The sequence below is a fragment of the Simochromis diagramma genome, unplaced genomic scaffold (genome assembly GCF_900408965.1).
Source record: "Simochromis diagramma unplaced genomic scaffold, fSimDia1.1 OVJJ01000320.1, whole genome shotgun sequence".
NCBI classification, from domain to species: Eukaryota; Metazoa; Chordata; class Actinopteri; order Cichliformes; family Cichlidae; genus Simochromis; species Simochromis diagramma.
Window position 1 is genome coordinate 5,697,281 of NW_024386773.1, and position 22,034 is coordinate 5,719,314.

Below are 22,034 nucleotides of genomic sequence, written 5' to 3' on the forward strand. Positions count from 1 at the left end.
AAATGTACCGGCATCCCTTAGCAGCGAGTTCGTTTATTTATTCATTTTTAAACCACCGTTGAGTCTACGGAACATTTGGGTGGTTCCCGAGAAAAATGTTACGGACGGATTTATCTGCAGGACCTCAGCTCCGGACAGAAATTGTGGTAACACCAGCTGGATACATGTGAGGTAAACATTTGTAGCTTTTCGGACTTTTTATGTAAAAATGCTCGCGATAACAAATAAGAGTAGTTATAAATCGACTCACTTAGAGATCATATATGTAGTAGACGCTCTATGATTTATGTTATGCTCTATTTCTGGAGTTCCTCCAGGCTGAAATGGATTTACTGGATCCACTCAGTTGCTTACAGCTAAAACCTGAGGCTCTGCTCTCAGTCCAGTCCTCTTAAGTTTATTCATTTTGGACGCTGCTTTAAAAGGTGTTTCAGCTTTAAAGTTATTATGAAGTCTTTGGTTTGTAATTTCGTTGGATTGTGCTGTATTTTACTGAGAAGCACAATGTGCAGTGCAATGGAGTGGACACAATATTAGAAACAGTAAAATACAATTCAGAACCGTACAGACGAGTAGATCTCATCTGGCCTGATCTTTCATGCGAGCAGTGAGAGTATCTGTAGATTTATGAGAAGCATTTTGCTTTTCCCTTTTTGTTTGAATATGAATTTATTTTTTGTATGACTTTCCTGCATGTTTTACAAATGGTTATGTATGCAGTATTTATAAATGTGTAAAATATGCGAGGTAGTGATAGTGTACTTACTATGCCTGGTAGATCAGCTGAACATCAATTTACAAAGCTTTTTAAAGTGTAGCCACCTTATACTTACAGTCACAGCAATGCGGCGGCTGTACGTCGGTGGGTTAAGCCACACGGTCACTGAGAAGGATCTGAAGGATCGATTTGGAAAGTTTGGAGCCGTTGAGGATGTGGAGCTCCGGACCAGGAAAGACCCAGAGGGTGAGGAATCCAGTATACACTGACACACTTTGACAGCCAGAATGGTGACAGTAACGATGTTTAAATTCTGTTTATCTAATTTTATTGAAATCACCTTTCACATTCAGCACTGTCACTATCAGGTACTTGTACAATTGTTGTATTGGAAGGCATCTGATATTAACGAACCAGCAGCATTCATTTATGTATAACTTTATTTGTTAAAAGTTAAAATACAAAGAAAACTAAACTCTAAAGCATTTTCTTATTTTACTGTGCATTTCTTTTTAAAACAAGAAAACATACTTAAAGTTTGAACTTCTTTATGATCATTATGTTTTGTTCATTATGAATTCTTACATCTTCATAATCTTATTGTTCCTCCTGCAGGTGTTCCCTATAAAACCTTTGGCTATGTCAACATCAATATTTCAGATGCCGACCTGAAGAAATGTAAGTGACCATAGCTGCTGCTGAAAATCCTCAGATTTAACCCCGAGGTCTAAGTCATTATCAGTGACAACCCCAAACTTCTAACTCTAAACATGTGTTTTAGGATTTAAGGGTTGTCATCCCCACTAAGTAAGTGGGGTTAGGTTAATTGGAGACTCTAAATTGTCCACAGGCGTGACTGCGGGAGTGAATGTGAGTACAAATGGTTGTCTGTGTATATGTGTTAGCCCTGCGACACACTAGCGACCTGTCCAGGGTGTACCCTGCCTCTCGCCCTAAGACAGCTGGGATAGGCTCCAGCGCCCCCCGCAACCCTGAAAAGGATAAGCGGAAGCAAATGGATGGATGGATGTTATGTTCCAAGGTCCATAACACAAATACAACACAACAAAAGCAATATATATAAAAACCAGGAATAAGAAGCGTAGTTACAGTATATTTAAGTCTAAATAAGAATTGAGAGAAGCACAGATGACTATTTTGAGGGGAAAAAGTAAATACTTTCTTATGTGTGTCAGTGAGAATTATTTTTTTGTTTGTTTTATATTTACCAAAACCTTGGAGAAAACAAACATATTCTGTGAGCATAGGGTTGGAGTTGTCACCAGTGATGACTTAGACCTCACAGGGTTAACTAACTTATGTAACTAATATTCATTCACACTGTTAGTGGGACGCCTCATCCGCCAAACTGAAGGAACCCTTCATCTAAACATGTAGTTAACACTTTCAGTGAGAATTATGTTTGTGTTGTTTGCACCATTGAGTAAATTTTCTACAGTCTGCTTTCTAAACTAACATTAAAAAAAAACTGTTGCATTATGAGATTGGTGTGTTTCTTCTGCAGGCCTGACAGTGCTAAACAAGTCTAAATGGAAAGGGGGAACTCTGCAGATTGAAATAGCAAAAGAGAGTTTCCTGCACAGGTACAACCACGTCGATCTCGCCATGTAAATCTAACACTAACAGAAAAGTGGAAATTATTATTGAATTATTAGGGGGGTGATTTTTTTTTAACTCAGACTTTAATATCAAGGCTCACAACTGTTGATTGTCTGGTTTGAAAATTCTGGATTTTATGTTCACCAATCTTAAAAATTTGATCTCTGTACCTGTAGAAAATTATTCATATCTATTAGCTTGAGAGCTAAAAGCTCTGTATTGACTGTGTCATAGGCTGGCTCAGGAGCGGCAGGAGTCAGCAGAGCAGCGTCTCCAACAGCCTGCAGCTGAGGACAAGAGACAGAAGCTTCTGGACTCACTGAGTAAAGCTGGTGTGGACAACTTCACCATGAAGGCTGCGGTTCCGGGGACCGAAATCCCAGGACACAAGGTCTAGTCATACTCTTTCCCTCAAGACATGATTATAACGAATGCACTTGCTCTCTTGTGGGGTCATGTAGTCACAATGTGGAAACCAATTCTTTTAAAAATTGAATCCTCTTAACATAAATTATTACATTTTAGTTTTAAGGGCTTAAGGTTGGTGTTGACTGTCCTCTGGTTTCAGGACTGGGTGGTCAGTAAATTTGGACGGGTCCTCCCCATCTTGCAGCTCAGAAGTCAGAAAGGCAGCAAATCTCGAAACCTGAAGTACGACCCATCGAAATACAGCCACAATATTCGCAAACTGGACCGAAACACCATCCCTGATGAGGCCACACCTGTGACCCAGCTCACCTGGGAGGTCCAGGGTGGGGATGATGAAATCAGTAAGAAGAGGCGGGGAGAGTTCCCCCCATGTGAGCCATGGAGACCCAAGAAGAGTCGGACAGACAATGTTTCTGGCAGAACCAGGTATCCATGTGACCTTTTCAGACTATTCAAGTAAACCAGGTTTGATTTGGTTAATCCACAAGGTCTCAGTTGGTTTCTGTCTCCAAGGGCCTCTGGGATTTTAGATTTTCCTTCCTCGATCCACTTTGCCTCCTGGACATTTTCTGTAATTTCTGGGATGCCCAGGTGTTAGCTTTGGAATTATGAGGGATATCTGCTGGTACAAGTGATTCTGACATATTTATTTCTGGAGTTAAGATAACTTCTTTTTTTTTTAATTACTAAAACCTCTAATGGATTTATTGTGTTCTTCAAGCCACCTGGTTTCTGAACTTGTTAGAAGTCCACACTTGTTCCTGACATTCCATATTTCCAATTTTTTTTAATTCTCAAAGGTTCCTATCAGATTTCCTGATGTTCCTAGAGCTTTGCAAGCTTTCAATAATCCGTTCTGATTCATGGATTCTGGGTTTTTGGAATACCAGTTTATGAATATTTAGTGTCCCTTCCTTTTGTTGATTTACCTTAGATTTGAACACCCTGTCAACTCTGTCAATCGCACTGAGGCTCATCAGCTCACCAACGGATTTGAAAAACAAAACAACCACAGACTGGCACAGAAGAAGTGGACACACTTTACTGACAGCGATGCCGACTCAGAAGAGGAAATCCGCAGGCTGGTGGCAGTTCAGCAGACCTCCCATGTTACACCACAGCAGCAGGAGGTGGAGGAGGATAATCTGGAAGTGGTTGGATATGACTTCTTAGCAAAATCTGCATGCAAAGGTAACAGATGTGTTTGAAACAGGCAGTTTGTGCATTTTAAAAATTCAAATTTGTCATTGTTTATATTTACAATTCTACCTAAGTGATGAGTTTAACTTTATGGCTGTTTATTCATTTTACTTTCAAATGCACATGTAGGTTCACGTGTGCAAAAATGCAATAACAAAGACTTCTCACACAGGATCCTGTTGTACTGAAGTAACCATGAAAGCCACAGGTTTCATTTTGTGTGATTTTATTTGTACTTTGACGAGCAGAAAAGATGCCAAATTCTTAAACAGATTACATCAAGTAACCTGATTTTTATATGTGGATTTTTGTGGCACATTGACTGCTAATTCTATGTAGTGCGTGTGTGGATGCAGATTTCTAGGGAAGAGTGCGGTATTAGCTTTATTCAAACCATGATATCAGGGATGTTCTTTCATTGAGTGACGCTGATCAGTACCAAATTATGTCAAAAGTCACTACAGTAAAAATAATAGAATTAAATATAAGTGAATCATTGTCATTTTCTCCATCCCAGAAAAAAAATTGATCTTTGGAATAGCAAGTTTTCCTCTTTGTGATTCCAGGTGATCAAGACAAGGATGACTACGACTCTGCTGACACAGATGAACTCTTTGCATCGAGGAAACCTCCTCCTGCTAAATGTCAGGAGAAACATACTCCCCCAACAGCAGAGCACCTCTCAGGAAACAACACAGACAAGAAGAGAAAAACAAAGAAGAAGAGAAAAGCTGGAGAGCAAGAGGAAGAGGACGGATCAACAGATGATGAAGAACACCTTACTTCTAGAAAACCGTCCTGCGTGCAGCAAAAGAGGGATTCTAGTGAACAGAAGCTAAATAAGAAAACTCGTGACCTCCCTGTCGTAAGGCCGTCCTCATCAGAATCAGATAGGGATGAGGAAGATGAGGGTGATGAAGTAGACTCGGTAGATTCATGTTCAGACTCTGATTATGAAGCCATGTTTTCTAATATCACCCATCTGGAGATCTCCCTGGCTGACCTGCAGAGGCTAGCTGAGGCAGCCCAGCAGAACTCAAAGACTGTAGCTCCCAGCTTCCTCGGAGCTGGACTAGAACAAGAAACGCTTTTCCCGTCTTTTCCTGCAGAGCAACCTGCTCCAAAGAAAGGCTCCACGCCTGAAGAGATCCTCGCCATGATAATGGAGGACGACAGCAGCGAGGATGAACAGAAGAAGAAAAAGAGGAAAAGACAAGCTGTCACGTCAGCACCACTGCCTGCCTTCCAGGGCACAAAAGCATTGAATGAGGTATCGGAAGACGAGGAGGAGGATGATGGAAGAGGAAGAGAGGCTAAAAAACAGAAGATGAACTCTGATTCTACACAACTGGTTCACAAAGAAACAGACAGCAAAACCATCACAAGCGTAAGAGACCAGAATCATGCAGAAACTAAGATTTCGGACAGCAGTGAGCAAGAAGAGGAGGACGATGATGAAGAAGAAGAAGATGAGAGTGATGATGGTGATGATGATGATGATGATGAAGATGAGAGTGATGATGGTGATGATGATGATGAAGATGAGAGTGATGAGGAGGAGGAGGAAAAAGGAAAGATTATAAAAGACATGGTTCCTCCTGATGTTTTAAAAAAAGTTACAACTAAAGTTTGTGTAAACACAGAAAAGGCTGAGACTGAGTCTTCGTCTAGCAGTGAAGAAGAGGAGGACGAAGTGAAGCAGGGGAGGGTGAACTCCAGTCAGATTGTTGTAAATGTTAAATCTGCAGGCAAGGCTTCACCTTCATCCTGCAGCTCATCTGGAAAGGATAAGAATGAGCCGCAGGTCATTTCTGCTAAAGGGGGTGTGAAAGCAGCTTTGAACAGTGAAACCTCCACCAGTGAGGAAGAGGAGGAGGAGGAAGAGCCGGCACTCCCCCGGATGGCATTAGGAGTTGAGGAGGAAGAGGAGCGGCAGAGACAGGCCAACATGAGGAGGCTGGCTGCTGTACAGCAACGACAGAAAGAGGCCGAAGAACATAAAAAACTCATCCAGGGAGCACTAGCCAACCTGGTGAGAGCGCAGCGTGTTTATAAGATTGTTATTGTAATAAACTGATTAGTTTGGAATTATTTTAACCTAGTTAATAAAATCAAAGCAGTACTTGAAGTTTGGAAGGGTTTTTGATTGATGTTTCTTTGGAAAACAAACAAACAAACTAATCTGTAGGACAGAACACAGAATTATAATTTTTCATTATTAATGTAAAATTTCATGGTTTGTTTGTTTGTTTTTTTTTAAATATATTTTTTTTTCTGATATTAAGAACCTAAAAACATGTCAAGTATATCTACATATTCCTCACTACCTTTAAAAGCAGGCAGAAAAGTTTCAATAAAACTTTAGTCCTCTTTGTGTGCTGAAGGCTTCAGATTTTCTTATGACACAATTCGTATTATTTATTAATAATAATTACTGATAATGATAAAACGCTGTATCTTCATTAGGATGCTCCCGTGGCAGGAGCAGGGAAACACATCGTATTTGGCTCTGACGATGAAGAAGATGATGGTAATGACGATGGAGATCAGCAGAGGATGGACTCAGAGGTCTTAGCATCAAGGAAGACACTCTTCCAGGACGGCCAATCAGAGGATGAGGCCACTGGTGATGAAGCCACAGCAAATAAAAGTGTCAAAGTAAAAGCGGAGGTGAGTGAGTGCTGAGCTAAGGTCTCTGAACTGGAATATAAGAATTTAAAGCTGCATTCATCCACCTTTATTTCACCAAAGATGGTTATTATCAGTAGACATCTTAACTGATCGTGATAATGTGGCTCTAAACGGGCTGTTTTTTAACTTTGCATTTGTGTGTTTCAGATGCGTCTGAAGTCATCGGGCCCTCAGCTGTTTGGCGGCAGTGACGATGAAGATGAGGAGGATGGCAGCAGGTTTGACATCAAGCCTCAGTTTGAGGGTCAAGCAGGACAGAAGGTGAGAAAAGCAGTTCCACACTGTTGCACAGAGGTGGTCATAATGTTTTAGCTCAACCGTGGACTTGTGCAAACTCGAAACTTCGCACTAAATATTGGTTTGTTGTTATTTGCTCAGCTGATGGCGCTGCAGTCTCGCTTCGGGACAGATGAGCGTTTCCGGATGGACTCTCGCTTTCTGGAGGAGGATGAAGAGGTTAAAGAGGAGGACACAGGTGAGACTGTGGATGCAGGTACAGTAGCTGGTAAATGCAGGAAAGTAGATCAAGATGGAGAAACCCTGTGGGTTTTTTTTTTTTTATGTGCTCCGGGCCAGGTTATTTACAGCATAACACAACTACCATTAATTTCTTCCTATGAGATATTATGGACCTTGGTGTGCTTTTATTTTCTGAAGCTACATAAATCCTTTTGAAATATGGAAAATATCATCAGTCTATTAAAGCATCACTAGCTGGCCTGAAATTACACAGATGTTATAGATAAAATATTTTTTTATTAACAAAACAGTCAAGCTAATTTTCTGTTTGAAAACAGAAAGGTTTTACCAGTTTAGTTGTGCTGTAACACAACCTCTTTATGTTGTACATCATGCACACTTCTTTATCTTCGATTCTAAGAATCATTTGTTACGTGTTTGTGATTCAGAGACAAAGAAAACCCTGGTGGAAGATGATGAGGATTTGGAGGAAGAGAAGAAGAAGACCCTGTCTATTCTGCAGAGTGTTCTTGGCCAACAACACTGCAGCAGCAAGACTGCTGGCAAAGCCAAGAAGTTCAAGTGAGCTTCACACAGCTTCTGAACTGGAACAAGTCATATTCACTGTGGAGAAAATAAAGAAACTTAAAGCTGTGTGACTGTGTGTTTGCAGAGATGTGTCAGCGCTTCATTACGACCCCAGCAAGGAAGAACATGCTGCATTTGAGACCAAGAAAGAGGAAGTCAAGAAGGAGAGGTACAAGCTCAGAAACATGAATTTCCACCTATTTTTCTTAAGTTCTCTAAATAAACTATATTAACACTGTGTTAAGCTTAATGGATAGTTCTAGGATTTTGTAGTTTGTTGTTTTAGAGAAATCCAGTAGAAACTTCTGCACCAGCGGTCCCCAACCCCCAGGCCACGCACCGGTACCGGGCTGCGAGAGTTGATGCTCGGGTGTGAAATTTATGATTTTCAGGGTTTCTATCGGGTTTTTATCTTTACTTTTTTAAATCGTTTTTATCATTAACTCCGTCTTTTCCCGTGTGTTATGAATAAATCTTCTTTTTTCTGGGTACCGGTACTGGTTTTATTTTGTTGTGTTTATCCACTACACCTATTGTCGGATATAAACCGGTCTGTGGCGCAAAAAAGGTTGGGGACCGCTGTTCTACACTCTTTCTATGGTATTTGTTTCCACTAAACACTTCAAAACTAGATCAGAAAAAGTAGTAAGGGATGGAAATTTCACTTTTTTTTAAAAAAAGAAGCGGGAAGATGTTTCTGACAAACACTGTTCAGTCAAACAAGTAGTACATTTGTTTGGATATTATTTTCCGCAGTGGATTTAATACAAGCCCTGCGACACACTGGCGACCTGTCCAGGGTGTACTCCGCCTCTCGCCCTAAGACAGCTGAGATAGGCTCCAGCGCCCCTGCCAAAGCAGATGGATTTAATACATCAGATAATCATTATTATTGTAGGTGCCAGACTTTGACAAGAAACTACCTAAGTAAAAATAATATATAACAGTGACTTTACTACTTGTAAGTCAGCTCAGCACAGACCCAGACAGACTACATTTAGGGAATATCAGGGTTTTATTTTTCTGGGCTCACACACTGTAAACAACACAATGGCTGTGTGCTTCTTAAAAAGACCTCGGGCACGCTCAAGTGTCACTCAGCCTTCCCTCACTCCTCTGCCTGAATCACTCTGCCCAACCTCTCCACCTGCAGCTGAGCAGAAACTTCACCCTACTGCATCACAATCATAACTATGGTTCTCTGTGTCATCATTGTACTGGTTTTACTGTTAAACCTGAATTCTAACAATGTTTGTAATGTTGTTGTTTTTTTGCGGTACTCAATATTTATGTCAATAAATGGTTTAATATGCTTTTTGCAAAGTTACAATAATAAAATAAAGTTTTTAGCATTCACATGTGCAGGGAACCAGAAAATTCAACCTGTGATCTGTTGTCTTCACAGCAAAGCTGCCAGGAAGAAGAAACGTGAGGAAGCTCAAAAGCTTCCTGAGGTTTCTAAAGAGATTTATTACGACGTGTCAGGTGACCTGAAGACCGTGTTCGGTCAGAGCAAGGATGAGACAGATCAACAAGAAGAGAAGATGAACTGGGACCAGAAGGAAGAAGAAGAAGAGCGTAAAGAGAAGGAGGAAGAGTCAGCCCCGCTGCTCTCTGTTCCCAGTGCGGAAAAAGAGGATTTGTGTGGATTTAAATTTTCCTTCTTTGGAGATGACACAGAGACAGGAAGTAAAGAGACAGGTAGGTAGAGCCTGAACTGATCTTAATCTTCCAAATACATGAATGCTGTTGTTTTTGGGTTTGTTTGTTTGTTTTTAATCTTTTCATTTTTCTCTAAACAGCCGACTACAAGGTAGAGGCCATACAAGCTCCAAAGGTGTCATGGCATCAAGACCCACGTTTCCATGACAGCAGCTCAGAGGAGGAAGAGGATGAGCAGGAGGAAGATGAGGAGCAAGGCAACACCACAGCTAAAACTACAGAGTAGGAAAAACAATCTGTGTTTGATTAGGAACTATTTATGAGAAAGATGAGAGCATTGTTGCCAGTTATTTTTGGTTCATTAACACAGCTGCTTTCACACACCTGACCAATCAAAGCATGAAGTGGATGTGACTGTGAGATTGTTATGAAAGGAGACAGGAGATTGAAGGTGTGTTGAATCGATACAAAGAAAATACAGTATGATCTGAGCTTTTGTGTGTTTTTGTTGCGTTTTTACAGAGTGGTGATGCCGTCACACACTGAGTTCTTCTTCTTTTACCCTGATGATGACAGACTGACAGGTAGGATGGTGATTCCAAAGGAAATAAAAGAAAATGATCTTATTAGCTGTCTGTGAGAGTCAACATGTGTGTGGGTACATTTTTTTTGCAAACTGAGAGGTGACAGAACTTATTAAACTGGTATCCAGCAGCTGGTTAGATCTGCAGATATAGTTTCATGTCAGTGGAGATTTCCAAATTTTTGTTGTTGCTTTTTTTTTTTTTTTTTTAATTGATAAAGTTTCTGATGTGTGATCTGAACACTGTTTTCTCCTTTAGATGGTCCCAAGTTGTTCTGGCGTGTGTCTGAGTTGGAGGAGCAGAGGGAGCAGTGGGAGGAGAGGAGGAGCGCACTCAGACAGGTACAGAGTTTGTATGAACACTGCTAAAACCGGTCAAGAAGTTAAACCTTGTTAGATGCTAAATCTTCGGTTTTAAGATTTTTTTTTTTTTTTTAATGAGAAACACAGCTCCACAATTTGTTTTCACAGTGAGTGTGGTATACATTGCATATCATAACTTTATTACACTGCCAGACTGTTTTTGTAACACTATGTTTTTTTTAGTTTTTCTGAAAAAATCCAGTAAAATCTCTCATCTAGACCAAAAAAGGCACATATCTACACTCCCCTTAAAACCACTGCTGCTAATACTGGTAATTGAGTACCTTAAGGTGCCAATCAGTGAGGCAGTGTTAGAGAGAGTTGTGACTTATACACCTCTTACCCACCTTCTGGAGTTATTTGGTTTACTAACTGCCATCTAAGTATAAATCATTTGGTACACATTGCAACTTCTTTGTGTTTTGGCTCAGACAATAAAAGTAAACAAGACACAGGTTGTGGTGCTAAGGTCACCCTTCTACCCTGTAAAGACATGTGATGCCACAGAGCTTAGAGGCCTTACAGCCTGTTCACCGGGAACATCTTGTGCAAACAAGCCTTTATTCCTCGACTTCATACCTGGCTGTATTACTTGCTGAGGCCTCGGTGTCAGCAGACCTGATCTCTCTAAATAAAACTTAAGCTTCCCTGTCTGTCCATTCATCCATTTTCTTTAGTGCTTATCCAGCTCAGGCATGCAGGGGTGCTGGAGCCTGTCCCAGCTGTCATAGCTTGAGAGAATGAATGCTGGACAGGTTACCAGGCACTGACAGGTGGTCTACTTAATGATCTTGAAACCCAGCTACAGCGGCAGTGAGAAACGTCTGCAGTGGCAAGGCATCAGCCCAGAAACCCACAAGAGCAGCGAACCCAGCTGTCGTCCTAACCGCATGATCTCACAAAGTTCTAGCCCGTGATGGATGAAAGTAATCAAGAAGACAGAATTGGAGCAGAAAGATGTGTTTTAAAGTTTTGAAGAGACAGATTGTGGAGAAATTCTTCTCTATGACGAGTAACTTAGATAAAAATATTAGAGCTTTAAAAAAAATACTGTTTATGAGTTCAACATTTTCTTTGAAGTTGTTCGTGGGAGCATTTATGAGCACTGTCAGACAGTTCCATTACCAACCACAACTCTTTGTCTTCATGCAAGTCAAATCTGTAGGTGCATAAAAATGTCTTTGCCAAGTCTGATAATTATGTAGGAGTGAAGACGTAAAGTGGCTCAAGTTATTCAGTAAACATGTTTCGGCTTTCCCGTCTGTGTTCACAGGAGTACCGCAAGAAGCACAAGGATGCTCGGAGGAAGCTGACGTCCTCCCTGAAGAGCTGAGGATTGTGGGCAATGAAGTCTTTGTGTTTCAGCACTCACTGCCCTGAATTCGTGCCTGACAGAATTCATGCCTGACCGATCATTTCTCCTTTCTTGGTGCCAATTTTTTGGTTCGGACTGATTGTAGCAGTAAGCAGGATGGAGAGCAGATGGCTGCCAAAGACAGTGAACTCATCTGAATGTTTAAGATCGTCCAGAGTTTCAGATTAAATGTTTATTTTAGTGGATATTAATATTTTTGATGAGATATTTTGTAGTAAGTTTGTTTTTTGGTTTTTGTAAACAGCAGGTGTTACCTGCTGTGAAAAACATGAGTTCATACAAGCAGCAGCTCCCACTTATGGAGGACCAAACCTGCTATAAAAGTGGACAAATAAATAAATATGCTTCTTCAAATTAAAATAAGAATAAATGAAAATGAAAGGTATAACTTAACTAAACATTTTCTTTTCCATTGTTTCTGTTTCAGGAATATTATCTTATCATTATCATTTTTTTTTAAATCTCACCATTTTTACCCCTCCGCCTGTAAATGGCTGATAGGATATTGTTGTCACCCTGCTGGGCGGGCAGCATGAACACTCAAGTTTGTCAGTGCGATAACTCATAAATGAGGCGATGTAGGAGCTTCAAATTGATACCATAGTGCAGCTACTAAAACTCTCCCCTGAGTTTGAATCTTGTTGACCTCAAGCTAAAGGTCAAGGTCAGAGGTCAAGCTACCTGAAAATCTTGTAAATTCCATAACTTGAGAAGGAAGACACCTAGGATTTTCAAATTGATATCGTAGGTGTATCTACTAAACTCACACAAGTTCAAATTCCAGTGACCTCGGCCTCAAGGTCAGAGGTTAAGTCCTCTGAAAATCTTTTGAATGTACTAACTTCAGGATGTAGGATTTTGAAATTGATGCTACATATGTGTCTACTAGGAGGCTGAGGGGTAGCACTGGCGGTCATTTTCTCTGTTATTATTCTATTTGTTTTTGTTTTGTTTGTTTTTGTGTAGGGTTTGGTCTTCCGCACTTCTGAGATGAGCCACTTTGAATGAGAATATTAAAGCTCCTGTCGCCACTTTGGACCTGTTACCTCATGAAAGTCACTATGAGGAGAGGTTTCAGTCTCCCTTTGTGTTTTGTAAAATAATTTGAATGCTTTCAGTTTATGGGAAAAAGTTTATTAGATACACGTAACTCAAACCAGTCCAGTCTAACGAAGAGTCAATTTAGGATAAGATGAGCTTTATTCTCACTGTGAGCACAAACATAAAATATAATTGGAAAAAGCATATCTGTTGTATATAGACCAATGTTGCTGTAGTTAACTAAAAGCTAAATAAGAAAAAAAAACTAGACTTTTGAAAAACAATTCAAAGTAACTGAAACCATTTTGTGAACTTGGAAAAATAAAATAAAATTAACAGTCTTAATGAGAGCAGCTTTAACAATGCTGAGAGTTATTATAACCAATTAAGTTATAATAACTTATTTGGTTAACTTTGACTTTCAGGTCAGAATTAAAATGTTCCAATATTTTATTTTTATTAATTTCAGTTAAATTTTATTCATACAGTGCCAAATCACAACAACAGTTGCCTCAAGGCACTTTGTATTGTAAGGTAGACCCTACAATAATACAGCAAAGAGAACTGCAAAAATCATACGACGCCCTATGAGCCAGCGCATTGGCGGCAGTGTGAAGGAAAAACTCCCTTTTAACAGGAAGAAACCTCCAGCAGAACCAGGCTCACGGATGGGCGGCCATCTGCTGCAATTTCATGGGGTGAGAGAAGGAAGACAGGATAAAAGACATGCTGTGAATAATAACTAACTAAATGCAGAAAGGTGTATAAACACATTGTGCATGGAAGAGGTGACTGAAGGAGAAATACTCAATGCATCATGGGAATCCCCCAGCAGCCTACACCTACTGCATGTCTGACTACCTGAAGAACTAATAACAGCCTCACCTGTGCTTTGTGTATTTTGTTCATCAGCAAATATCAGATTTCTAAAATACTAACTTAAGAATATTGACAAGGTAAACATTGTTCTTGCAGAGCACTAGTATGGTATTACAGTAGTAGTGTCTCATATTCTACACTAAACATAAAATGGTTTTTTAGAAAAGGTAAATATTGTCTAGCATTCTTAGAGTTTAATATAATTCACTGCATGTGTCATCTTTATCCAACTGTCTGGTGTTTGGACCTTAACTTAGTTTGTTCCAGTCAGTATGGGGCTCTTAAAGAGCGATCTGTGGTCACAAGACTTTTTTTATGACCCCTTTTTTTATTATTTTGAAATTTGTCACCGGAAACTCCGTGTTTTCTTCACGGTGTCTTGATGTTGGCCAATAACAAGTGCTGGAAACTGAGCAGCAGACTCCAAACTTCTCCGTCAGGACTGGAGAGAAGCTGAGCTGCGTCACAAACAACATTTTTTTATTTCAGGAGTGAAGTTTTTCTGCAGCACATGTCTGTGACACACACGGATAACACGGAGCAGTTGCATTTATTTAAAAAATGAGCCCGGTTTGGTGTGTTTTGCTCCTCTTTCTGCACTGCGCGGAGCTCCGGTACGCAGCTCCGCTGGAGGCGCAGCAGGCGGAGGATGCTGGCGCACCACCTGCGCACAGCCAGGCGTCTCTCTCTCCGGAGAGGAGCTCTCTGAACGGGTTTCAAAGTTCAGGACTGCCCAGTGTAAAGCGAGTGGCCCGAGGAGCCAAAGATGGGGGCTTCAGGAAAAAAGAACCGGTTCCCGCCAACAGTTTAGGGCACCCGCGCCGGTACGACGACCCGAGCGCCTACTTCACCACACCGCGGACGTCCCGCTTCACCTCCGCCCCGGTGGGGAACCACTCGTCCGGCCGCGGTTCAGGGCTCCACAACCCGCTATTCCCAGTTACCGACGGCTCCTACTGGGCGTACGCAGTCATGCTGCTCGCGCTCGTCCTGTTCGCCGCGGGCATCGTTGGCAACCTCGCGCTCATGTGCATCGTATGGCACAACTTCTACCTGAAGAGCGCGTGGAACAGCATCCTGGCGGGCCTGGCCTTCTGGGATTTCCTCGTGCTGTTCTTCTGCCTGCCTGTGATCATCTTCCACGAGCTCACCTTGAAAAGGTTGCTAGGAGACCTGTCCTGCAGGCTCGTGCCCTACCTGGAGGTAAGGAGGAGGTGAAGGTGCGCGTGAAGGAAGTGTTTTAGTATTTAGCCTACAAGCAGCACCTTTTAGTGTCGTGTGAACACCTGTAACTTTCACACACCCGAGTTTTACCATGTACCAACTTTTTCCTGTGTTTCCACAAATTCCCTTAATCAATGCCGAGATAAATTGTTTAATAAATACTTACATGTTTATTATAGATGCACTTAAAGTGTTGCCAGGTGAAGAATCTGCGTAATACTTTGTTCAGCTGTTTACTGAAATGTTTAAATATATTGTCACTTAATTTGTCTTTAAGTCATTTCAGTTTTTTGATGCAGTACATTTAAACACAATCGACCTCGATCAAAGTAATTAAGACATCAATAAACTGTGATAATAAATTAAATAAAAGCTGAAGCATCAAAAAACAAGAAAAGCGATTATAAATTAAACACAACAATGAAAACTGCCTGAAGATACTAAATTATTCAACAATTAAATTCATGATTAAAGAGTGATCAATGATTAAAACTGAATACGATGTTGACTTTTCTTTTTTTAATCTAATGGATAGACTCTAATCGTCATTATGATTAATCTTTGATTTTACTGAAATACATTTCTAAATTGTGTGAAATAAGTAAAAAATATCTATGATCTCCTGACTCAATTCTAAATACATTTATGAAACATCAAGTTCTAGGATAGTGATATAAAAAGTTCAGTGATATAAAAACACTTTTATACTCATTTAGTTGATTGGAGGTCATTTTCTGCAGGTAATCTTTCATTGGTTGTTTATTTTAGCATCATCCTCACTGCAGCCATTCAGAATTGAACATTTCTGCACAGATAGCGAGGCAAACTTTTACACAAGCATGGAAGTTTTTACAGCTCGTGTTTGACTGATTTTAAGTGATTTCCAGTTTAATAAAGAGACCTCCAGGTCTGATGAATGGCCCGTTTGTGTCTTTGTTCCTCCTCAGTTTCAGCAGCCTTTACTTTGAACAAACGTCCGTTATGGTCTGTTTGGCCTCTTCACCCGTCTGTTATGAACCATCAGGGGAGGCTAGTGTGGGGCCCCAGCATGAAGAGGCTCTTCTTCCTCAAGAACGAAACAGTGAAATACAGAGACGTAGTTTTCAAGAATGGTGGTGTTTATGTGCAGGTGCAGCTCCAAAACTAAGTCTCAGTAATGAAAGAGAAACTGTTGCTAATCCTGATGAATCACTGAATGAACAAAGAAAGAAAAGAAATAGAGATATCAGGCCATCACTGAAAGAGAGCTCCATTTCTTTAAATGCAGAATACCAGCTCAGGATGGGCCAGCAGCAGCTCAGTTTGGAATTAAAAAAAGCTTTTGCACATGTTTTTAAATCTCTATTTTGAGGCCCAGTGTACACCTGAGTTTAACTGGCATACAGGGAAAAAAGGCTTCCGGCTTATATGGAGGATAAAAGTACAAATAAAGATATTGCTTTAAAAATGTAGTGATTAATCAGACGAAGCAAAAACAGATTAGACACTTGGGATATAAAATGGTATTTAAAGAATGCTCTTGAATATGTCCTCATTAAGTGTTTAGCCTAAATACAATTTGAGATGCTGACATTTAACTCAGTGGATCTTCTCTGCATCACACAACAGTGATGTTACTTTGATTCGCTGCCTTGGACAACAGAAATTTAAAGAACGTATCATAGAAGACCACTGGGTTTTAAGGACCTACTGAAAAATAGTTTTCATGATTAAATAGTCTTGTCATTATGTAAAATATCAGAAATGAATGAAAAGCAAGACGGTTACAATTCCTTAAAGACCAAATGATTTAAAGGTATTGAAAGAGGCCTCATTTAGAGGTCAGTTAAAAGCTGAAGCAAGAGCTTAATTTAGATTTACTCTCACTGAGCGATGAATGCTTCAGCACAGAGATAAAGTCCTGCAGCCTGTGGAGTCTTTGTTTTTGGCTCTAAACCAGCTCTGTCCGCCTACACAGCTTCAGATCACTGAAGTGGAGTTTCACTAATTTGTAATAACAGCTTGTGTGAAGCAGTCTTTAACAAGGTCAGGCTGCCGGCCTCCTCTATTCTTTGCAGCTTTACCTATTTTTATGCTAATGAGTGAATTAATTTCTGGTTAATGAATTACTGTTGTTTTGTTTTTCTAAATGCTCTTTTACTGAACAGTACTGAAGCAGGTCAGGCTGCCAGCTGCCCTGTGCTCCGTTAGTTAAACTATTTTCATGCTAATTAAAGCTCTGTGCTAATTATCTTGAGTTGTGTCTTAACAGTCTGAGGTCGTTAAGCACTGACAGAGGGAGGACAAGTCTCTGTAATGATAGTAAGTGTTTCTGGCCAAAACCACCAACTTTAATGGGCACGAGGCACCAATTACTGTCCGCAGTACGAAGGCTAAGAGCTTTTACAACACAATGACCTTTTTTCCCCCTCTGTGTGTCCTTTCATTTCTGTTTCTGTGTTCTGAATGTTAATGGAAAGTTGTCTTTGTAACTTTTTTCTTAATGCTTGTAAGATTTGTAATTTAGTCTGTAGCCGGCATAAAGAGCAGAGGAAATCCTCAAACATGCTTTCTTCAAAGCACTGGTTGAATTATATTAATTCTTATTAGCATCATCTTACTGTTTATGCCAGTTTGAAGTAAAATGGTTAAACAAAACAACCTTTAAAATCGTTAATAGTAACAATATTTTGTTAACTATTAATAAATTAGGTATTAATATTGTATTGAACATTTATTAAACATAAAAACAATAATTGGGTAACGTAATGGACCGTTCCATCAGGACAGGACAGATTTTTTTCTCTCATTAACTGTGGTGACTGACTGGGACCTGTTCTGCAGCTTCAGAAGTTTGAGTCATGAGTGTAAAAGACCAAAACATAAATAACTAAAAATAATTAAGAAACATTTGTTCTGTCATGGCTCTGAGCGTAGACCCAAGGTTTTGTATTTTTGGACTGAATCAGTTTGTTTTGGGGGTTTTGGAGCTAATATTTATTGTTTTGAAGGCGTCTTTAATCTTCGGTTATTTTTTACGTTATCTGGTCTCTGTTGGTGTTTAGTTCTGCTTATATTCAGATCTCTCAGTCTTTTTAAGTCTTCAATTCCATTTCTGAGTCCTTGTAATGTAGATAACCTTTCATGTGCTGTAACTTCTTTTGACCAACCACCTATCCCACATTGTGAGATGACCTTTTTTTTTTTAACAGAGCTCAAATGTGTTTCATGTGGCTTACTCCTATATTTTAAGTTATGCAAGCTCAAATATTTCAATCCAGAGTATTTATAGTATGAATGTAAAAAAAAAATTTCATGACTTCATTAAAATATTGAAGCATTTGTAGAAAAATAATCATCAGATTCTGAAAGGGTCAGGTGGGAGGCAGTGATTGATTTTTCAAGTTGGGCCCAGTGGGGGAATCAGCTACCATGGCTCTTTTTGAGGACAAAAAAATCACACCTGGAAACACGTCTACATTATACTGTATTTGCTTTTTTAAACCAAGATCCTCATGTTGATGTTGTGGTTTGAATTAGTATATGACTGCAATGCAACTGTGAATGGATGTCTGTCAGCAACTGCATTGATTCTTAGTGATGGCTTATTAATATTGTTTTTTTCTGATCAATTTCCTCACTCTGTCAGGTGACCTCTTTGGGCGTGGCCACATTCAGCCTCTGTGCGCTCAGTATTGATCGTTTCCATGCAGCCACAGGCCCTGGGCCTCATCAGACTCCAAAGGTGGAGTCCTGCCAGTCCATCCTGTCCAAGCTGTCCGTCATCTGGGTGGGCTCCATGGTCTTAGCTGCCCCGGAGCTCCTGCTGTGGCAGCTCCTCCAGGAAACTGTCAGCCTGCCGACGCTTCCCAACGACCTACAGCAAAGCCAGCACGCAGGCTCACTGATGGCGGCCTTTAGAGGCCGGACTGAAAGGTTCAAGGTGGATATGTGTGTCCGTGAGCCATCTGTGGAGCTCCCAGAGAGCATCTACTCTCTGGTGCTGACCTATCACGAAGCTCGAATGTGGTGGTTCTTTGGGTGCTACCTTTGTTTGCCACTGCTCTTCACTCTGGCCTGCGATTTGGTGACAAAGCAGGTGTTAGCACAGCGACTACCACAGAAACCCAGCAGCGAAAAGGTGACTATCAGGTGCTCCTCCTCCTCTTCGTCTTCATCTTCGACAAAGAAAAAGCAGCATGTGAGGGAGCAGAGGCTACGCTCCACTGTGATGGCACTCACTGTCTTGTACATCACGTGCAACCTGCCAGAGAGTATTTGCAACATCACCCTGGCGTATATCTCTGTCCCAGTGACCGCTGCGCTTCCGGCTCTGGTTCTGCCGGCGTTGGGTCTGATTGGACAGTTCCTGCTGTTTGTGCGCTGCTCTGCGACGCCAGTGATGCTGCTGTGCCTGTGTCGCTCGCTGGGCCAGGCCTTCATGGACTGCTGCTGCTGCTGCTGTGAAGAGTGCCTCCCTGATGGCAACTCCTCTTCATCTTCCTCTGCCTCAACTGCTGCAACCTCCACCCTCTCCTCACCCACATCGCCTTCGCCAGTTTCCCTGTTTCCTTCCAGCAAAGAGGAGCCGATGAAGAGCCTGTTGCCGGCAGAACCAGCAGTCCATGAGAGAGTGAAAGACTCATCAGCAGCTATTGGGACACCCTGCTGAGGCTCAGAACATCACTTTAAAGGGTTATTTGGGGTTTAATACAACTTGGTTCTTAATTGGTAGTTTTGTCCAACATTTCAGTCGGGATAACTATAGTCAAAAGAAGGATTTACACCTGCATTAATTTACACTTGGTGACCTCCATCAACAAAAACAGACATGACAGATATGATATGAAAACAGGAACCAGAATGTAGGTGGGTTGCAAAGCAGCTTGCACAGGGGCGCAGTACATCTGAAATTGCTAAGGCATAAATTAAATTGCATGCTTCACATGAGATAGTTGGACATGTAGAAGCATATTAGCCAATCATCAGCTGATGTAGGTTTATCACTATGATCAGCTGATCTGAATGGATCATTACCTGTGTGTAACAATGTTATGCTTGATTTTACTACGATTCAAAGATCTGGGAGCACAGTTACATCACTAAGGAAGGAAGAGTTATCAGTACGGAAGAGAGGACGAGAAAGTTTGAAAAGATACCGGTATCGGGAAAGCTGTGTTCCAGTCTGTTTTTGTGATTTTAACCTTAATCTCTTAGGTCTAACAAAGGCGCTGTAGTGATTTTCCAACTAGGAGGAATTATTTGCACCCAGGTGTATCATTTTACTTTATAAATGCTGCCATTCTTCTTTTTTCCTTCTGCACAACTGAGTCCCATGCAAACCTTTTTCTGCGCTGTTAAGATTTCAAAACAGTCACTGAAAATCTGTTCAGGTAAACCTTTTTTTCTAATGTGGTTTCTTGTTTGACTGATGAAGAATCAGATCTAAGCAAAAGTAAGGCAATGTTATGAATAAAATCTCAGCTAAATTCTACATACCGAATCGGAACAAGTGCCCAGGTGTCTAAATACTTTTGGCAATACAGTGCATCTAAAAACTAGGTACCAGTGGTACAACCACCAGTCAAAGTTGTAGCTTGAAGCGGATCTGTGAATTATAGTGTGTGCTGACAAATGTTTACTTTTTTCTATTCCAGATATGTTTGATTAACTTGGAGGTTTGTTCTCAACGTGTCTGATCACCTGAGCTTTTTGATGTGAATACAGGTTATATATAAACTGCCATTTCATCAGCGCTCAGCTTTTAGATTCGTGATTACACTGTTATTGCAGGCGGTCAAACTTAGGGACAAAAATACCAAAATAAAATCCAAGTCGTTGTAAATCGTTCTTTACGTTTAGTCTGTATAAACTTGGGTAGAGCCACTGTAGAGCAGAAGTTTGTCAGACTAGCGTTAGGTAATTATTCAGATTATGGAGCATGTTCTAGATGGATTTAATTGATATGCCAGTTATTAAATGATATGTCATTGTTTTATGGTACAATTTACATTTCATAGTTATTGATAATTGTCTAATTCCCATTCAGGATATTTGCATCACATTTTCTAAGTACTGTATCAAAAAGAAAGTCATTTGAGTTTTGGGGGATTTTTTTTTTTTTGTAAGGCATTTAAACTGAATATGAAGAAATACAGCACCAGGACAACTACCAGCAGACTGATGTTTTTCAACAGTTTTTTGTTTTTTTTGTCTGTTCCTTTTTTAAAATATGTTATTTTACTGTTATTCCTCATACATAGCTGATCTGCACAGGAGACATCAAATATGTGGATACATAAAGTTCAGGTGGTACAGGTTCACAATGGGATCAATCAACATGAAGAAATGTGAAACAAAAGTTTGACTTTTTTTACTTGTTTTATTATTTTGATTGAATAAAATACATTTTGAAAAAAATGTGTTCTTTGTTTCTTTAATATCTGGCATAAACAACAGCAGACAGTAGACAAAACTATCCATTAATGACTTCATTTATGAAGAGAAATTAGTTATTGAGATAAAATGGTTTTGATTTTATTTATTTTTTAATAAGCAAAAATAGCAATTTGAAAGCAAGACATTTATGAGGGTGTTTTATTTTATTTTTTTCTATTAATAAATATATTGAAGTTGTATCAGTTTGCTGTTTACATCCTTGTCATTTGTGTTTACACTGTAGGTTTACTGCATTATATGAAGGCCTTGCATTAGAGTGTGTTGTAGCTTATACTCAGTAAGTACACACCTCCAGCTAAGTTAAAAAAATGACAATACCAAAAAAATTAATTAATAAAATTTTTTCATCTCATACACTAAAAAAGAAAAAAAAAAAGCCCAAGAATGTAACTTTTTGAATACATGATTTGAATACATGTAAATTATCCCTGCAATTTTGTTACACAAGTAAAATGTCAGGTTTAATGGAATCAACTGAAATTTACTTGACTGATATACATTTGGTTTATACCAAGCACATTTTCCTTAATGATTAATTATTTGAATTTACCTTTGATTTTATATATTTAATATGTATTTTACTCAAAATTTGTGTTTATTGAGGGTGAAGAATCTCTTTTCATTGTATATATTTTTTATATTCTGCATCAGTGAACTTCACTTCTGCCTAGAAACAATGAACACACAGTGGGTTACATTGCATCAGTTCACATGTACACACTACACTTTGAGCTAAAGAGCCTGCTGAACTAAAACCTTTAACA

General features: G+C 39.9%; 2 protein-coding genes across 2 annotated transcripts; both read left to right on the top strand.

The window, feature by feature from the left end:
* Window positions 1-42: 42 nt before the first annotated feature.
* Window positions 43-12,814, top strand: nol8 (nucleolar protein 8). The gene is made up of 18 exons (XM_040004620.1): window positions 43-171; window positions 836-964; window positions 1,334-1,396; window positions 2,244-2,322; window positions 2,573-2,729; window positions 2,907-3,193; window positions 3,702-3,958; window positions 4,534-5,999; window positions 6,434-6,637; window positions 6,806-6,919; window positions 7,037-7,133; window positions 7,567-7,699; window positions 7,791-7,874; window positions 9,111-9,406; window positions 9,508-9,649; window positions 9,890-9,951; window positions 10,210-10,292; window positions 11,587-12,814. Exons 2-18 carry the CDS (start codon window positions 844-846, stop codon window positions 11,644-11,646), a joined length of 3,705 nt encoding a protein of 1,234 aa, XP_039860554.1. The 5' UTR covers window positions 43-171; window positions 836-843; the 3' UTR covers window positions 11,647-12,814.
* A 1,029-nt stretch (window positions 12,815-13,843) lies between these two features.
* gpr37l1a (G protein-coupled receptor 37 like 1a) lies at window positions 13,844-20,684 on the top strand. The gene is made up of 2 exons (XM_040004691.1): window positions 13,844-14,811; window positions 18,461-20,684. The coding sequence occupies exons 1-2, from the start codon at window positions 14,170-14,172 to the stop codon at window positions 19,481-19,483; spliced, it is 1,665 nt and encodes a 554-aa protein (XP_039860625.1). The 5' UTR covers window positions 13,844-14,169; the 3' UTR covers window positions 19,484-20,684.
* Window positions 20,685-22,034: the final 1,350 nt, after the last annotated feature.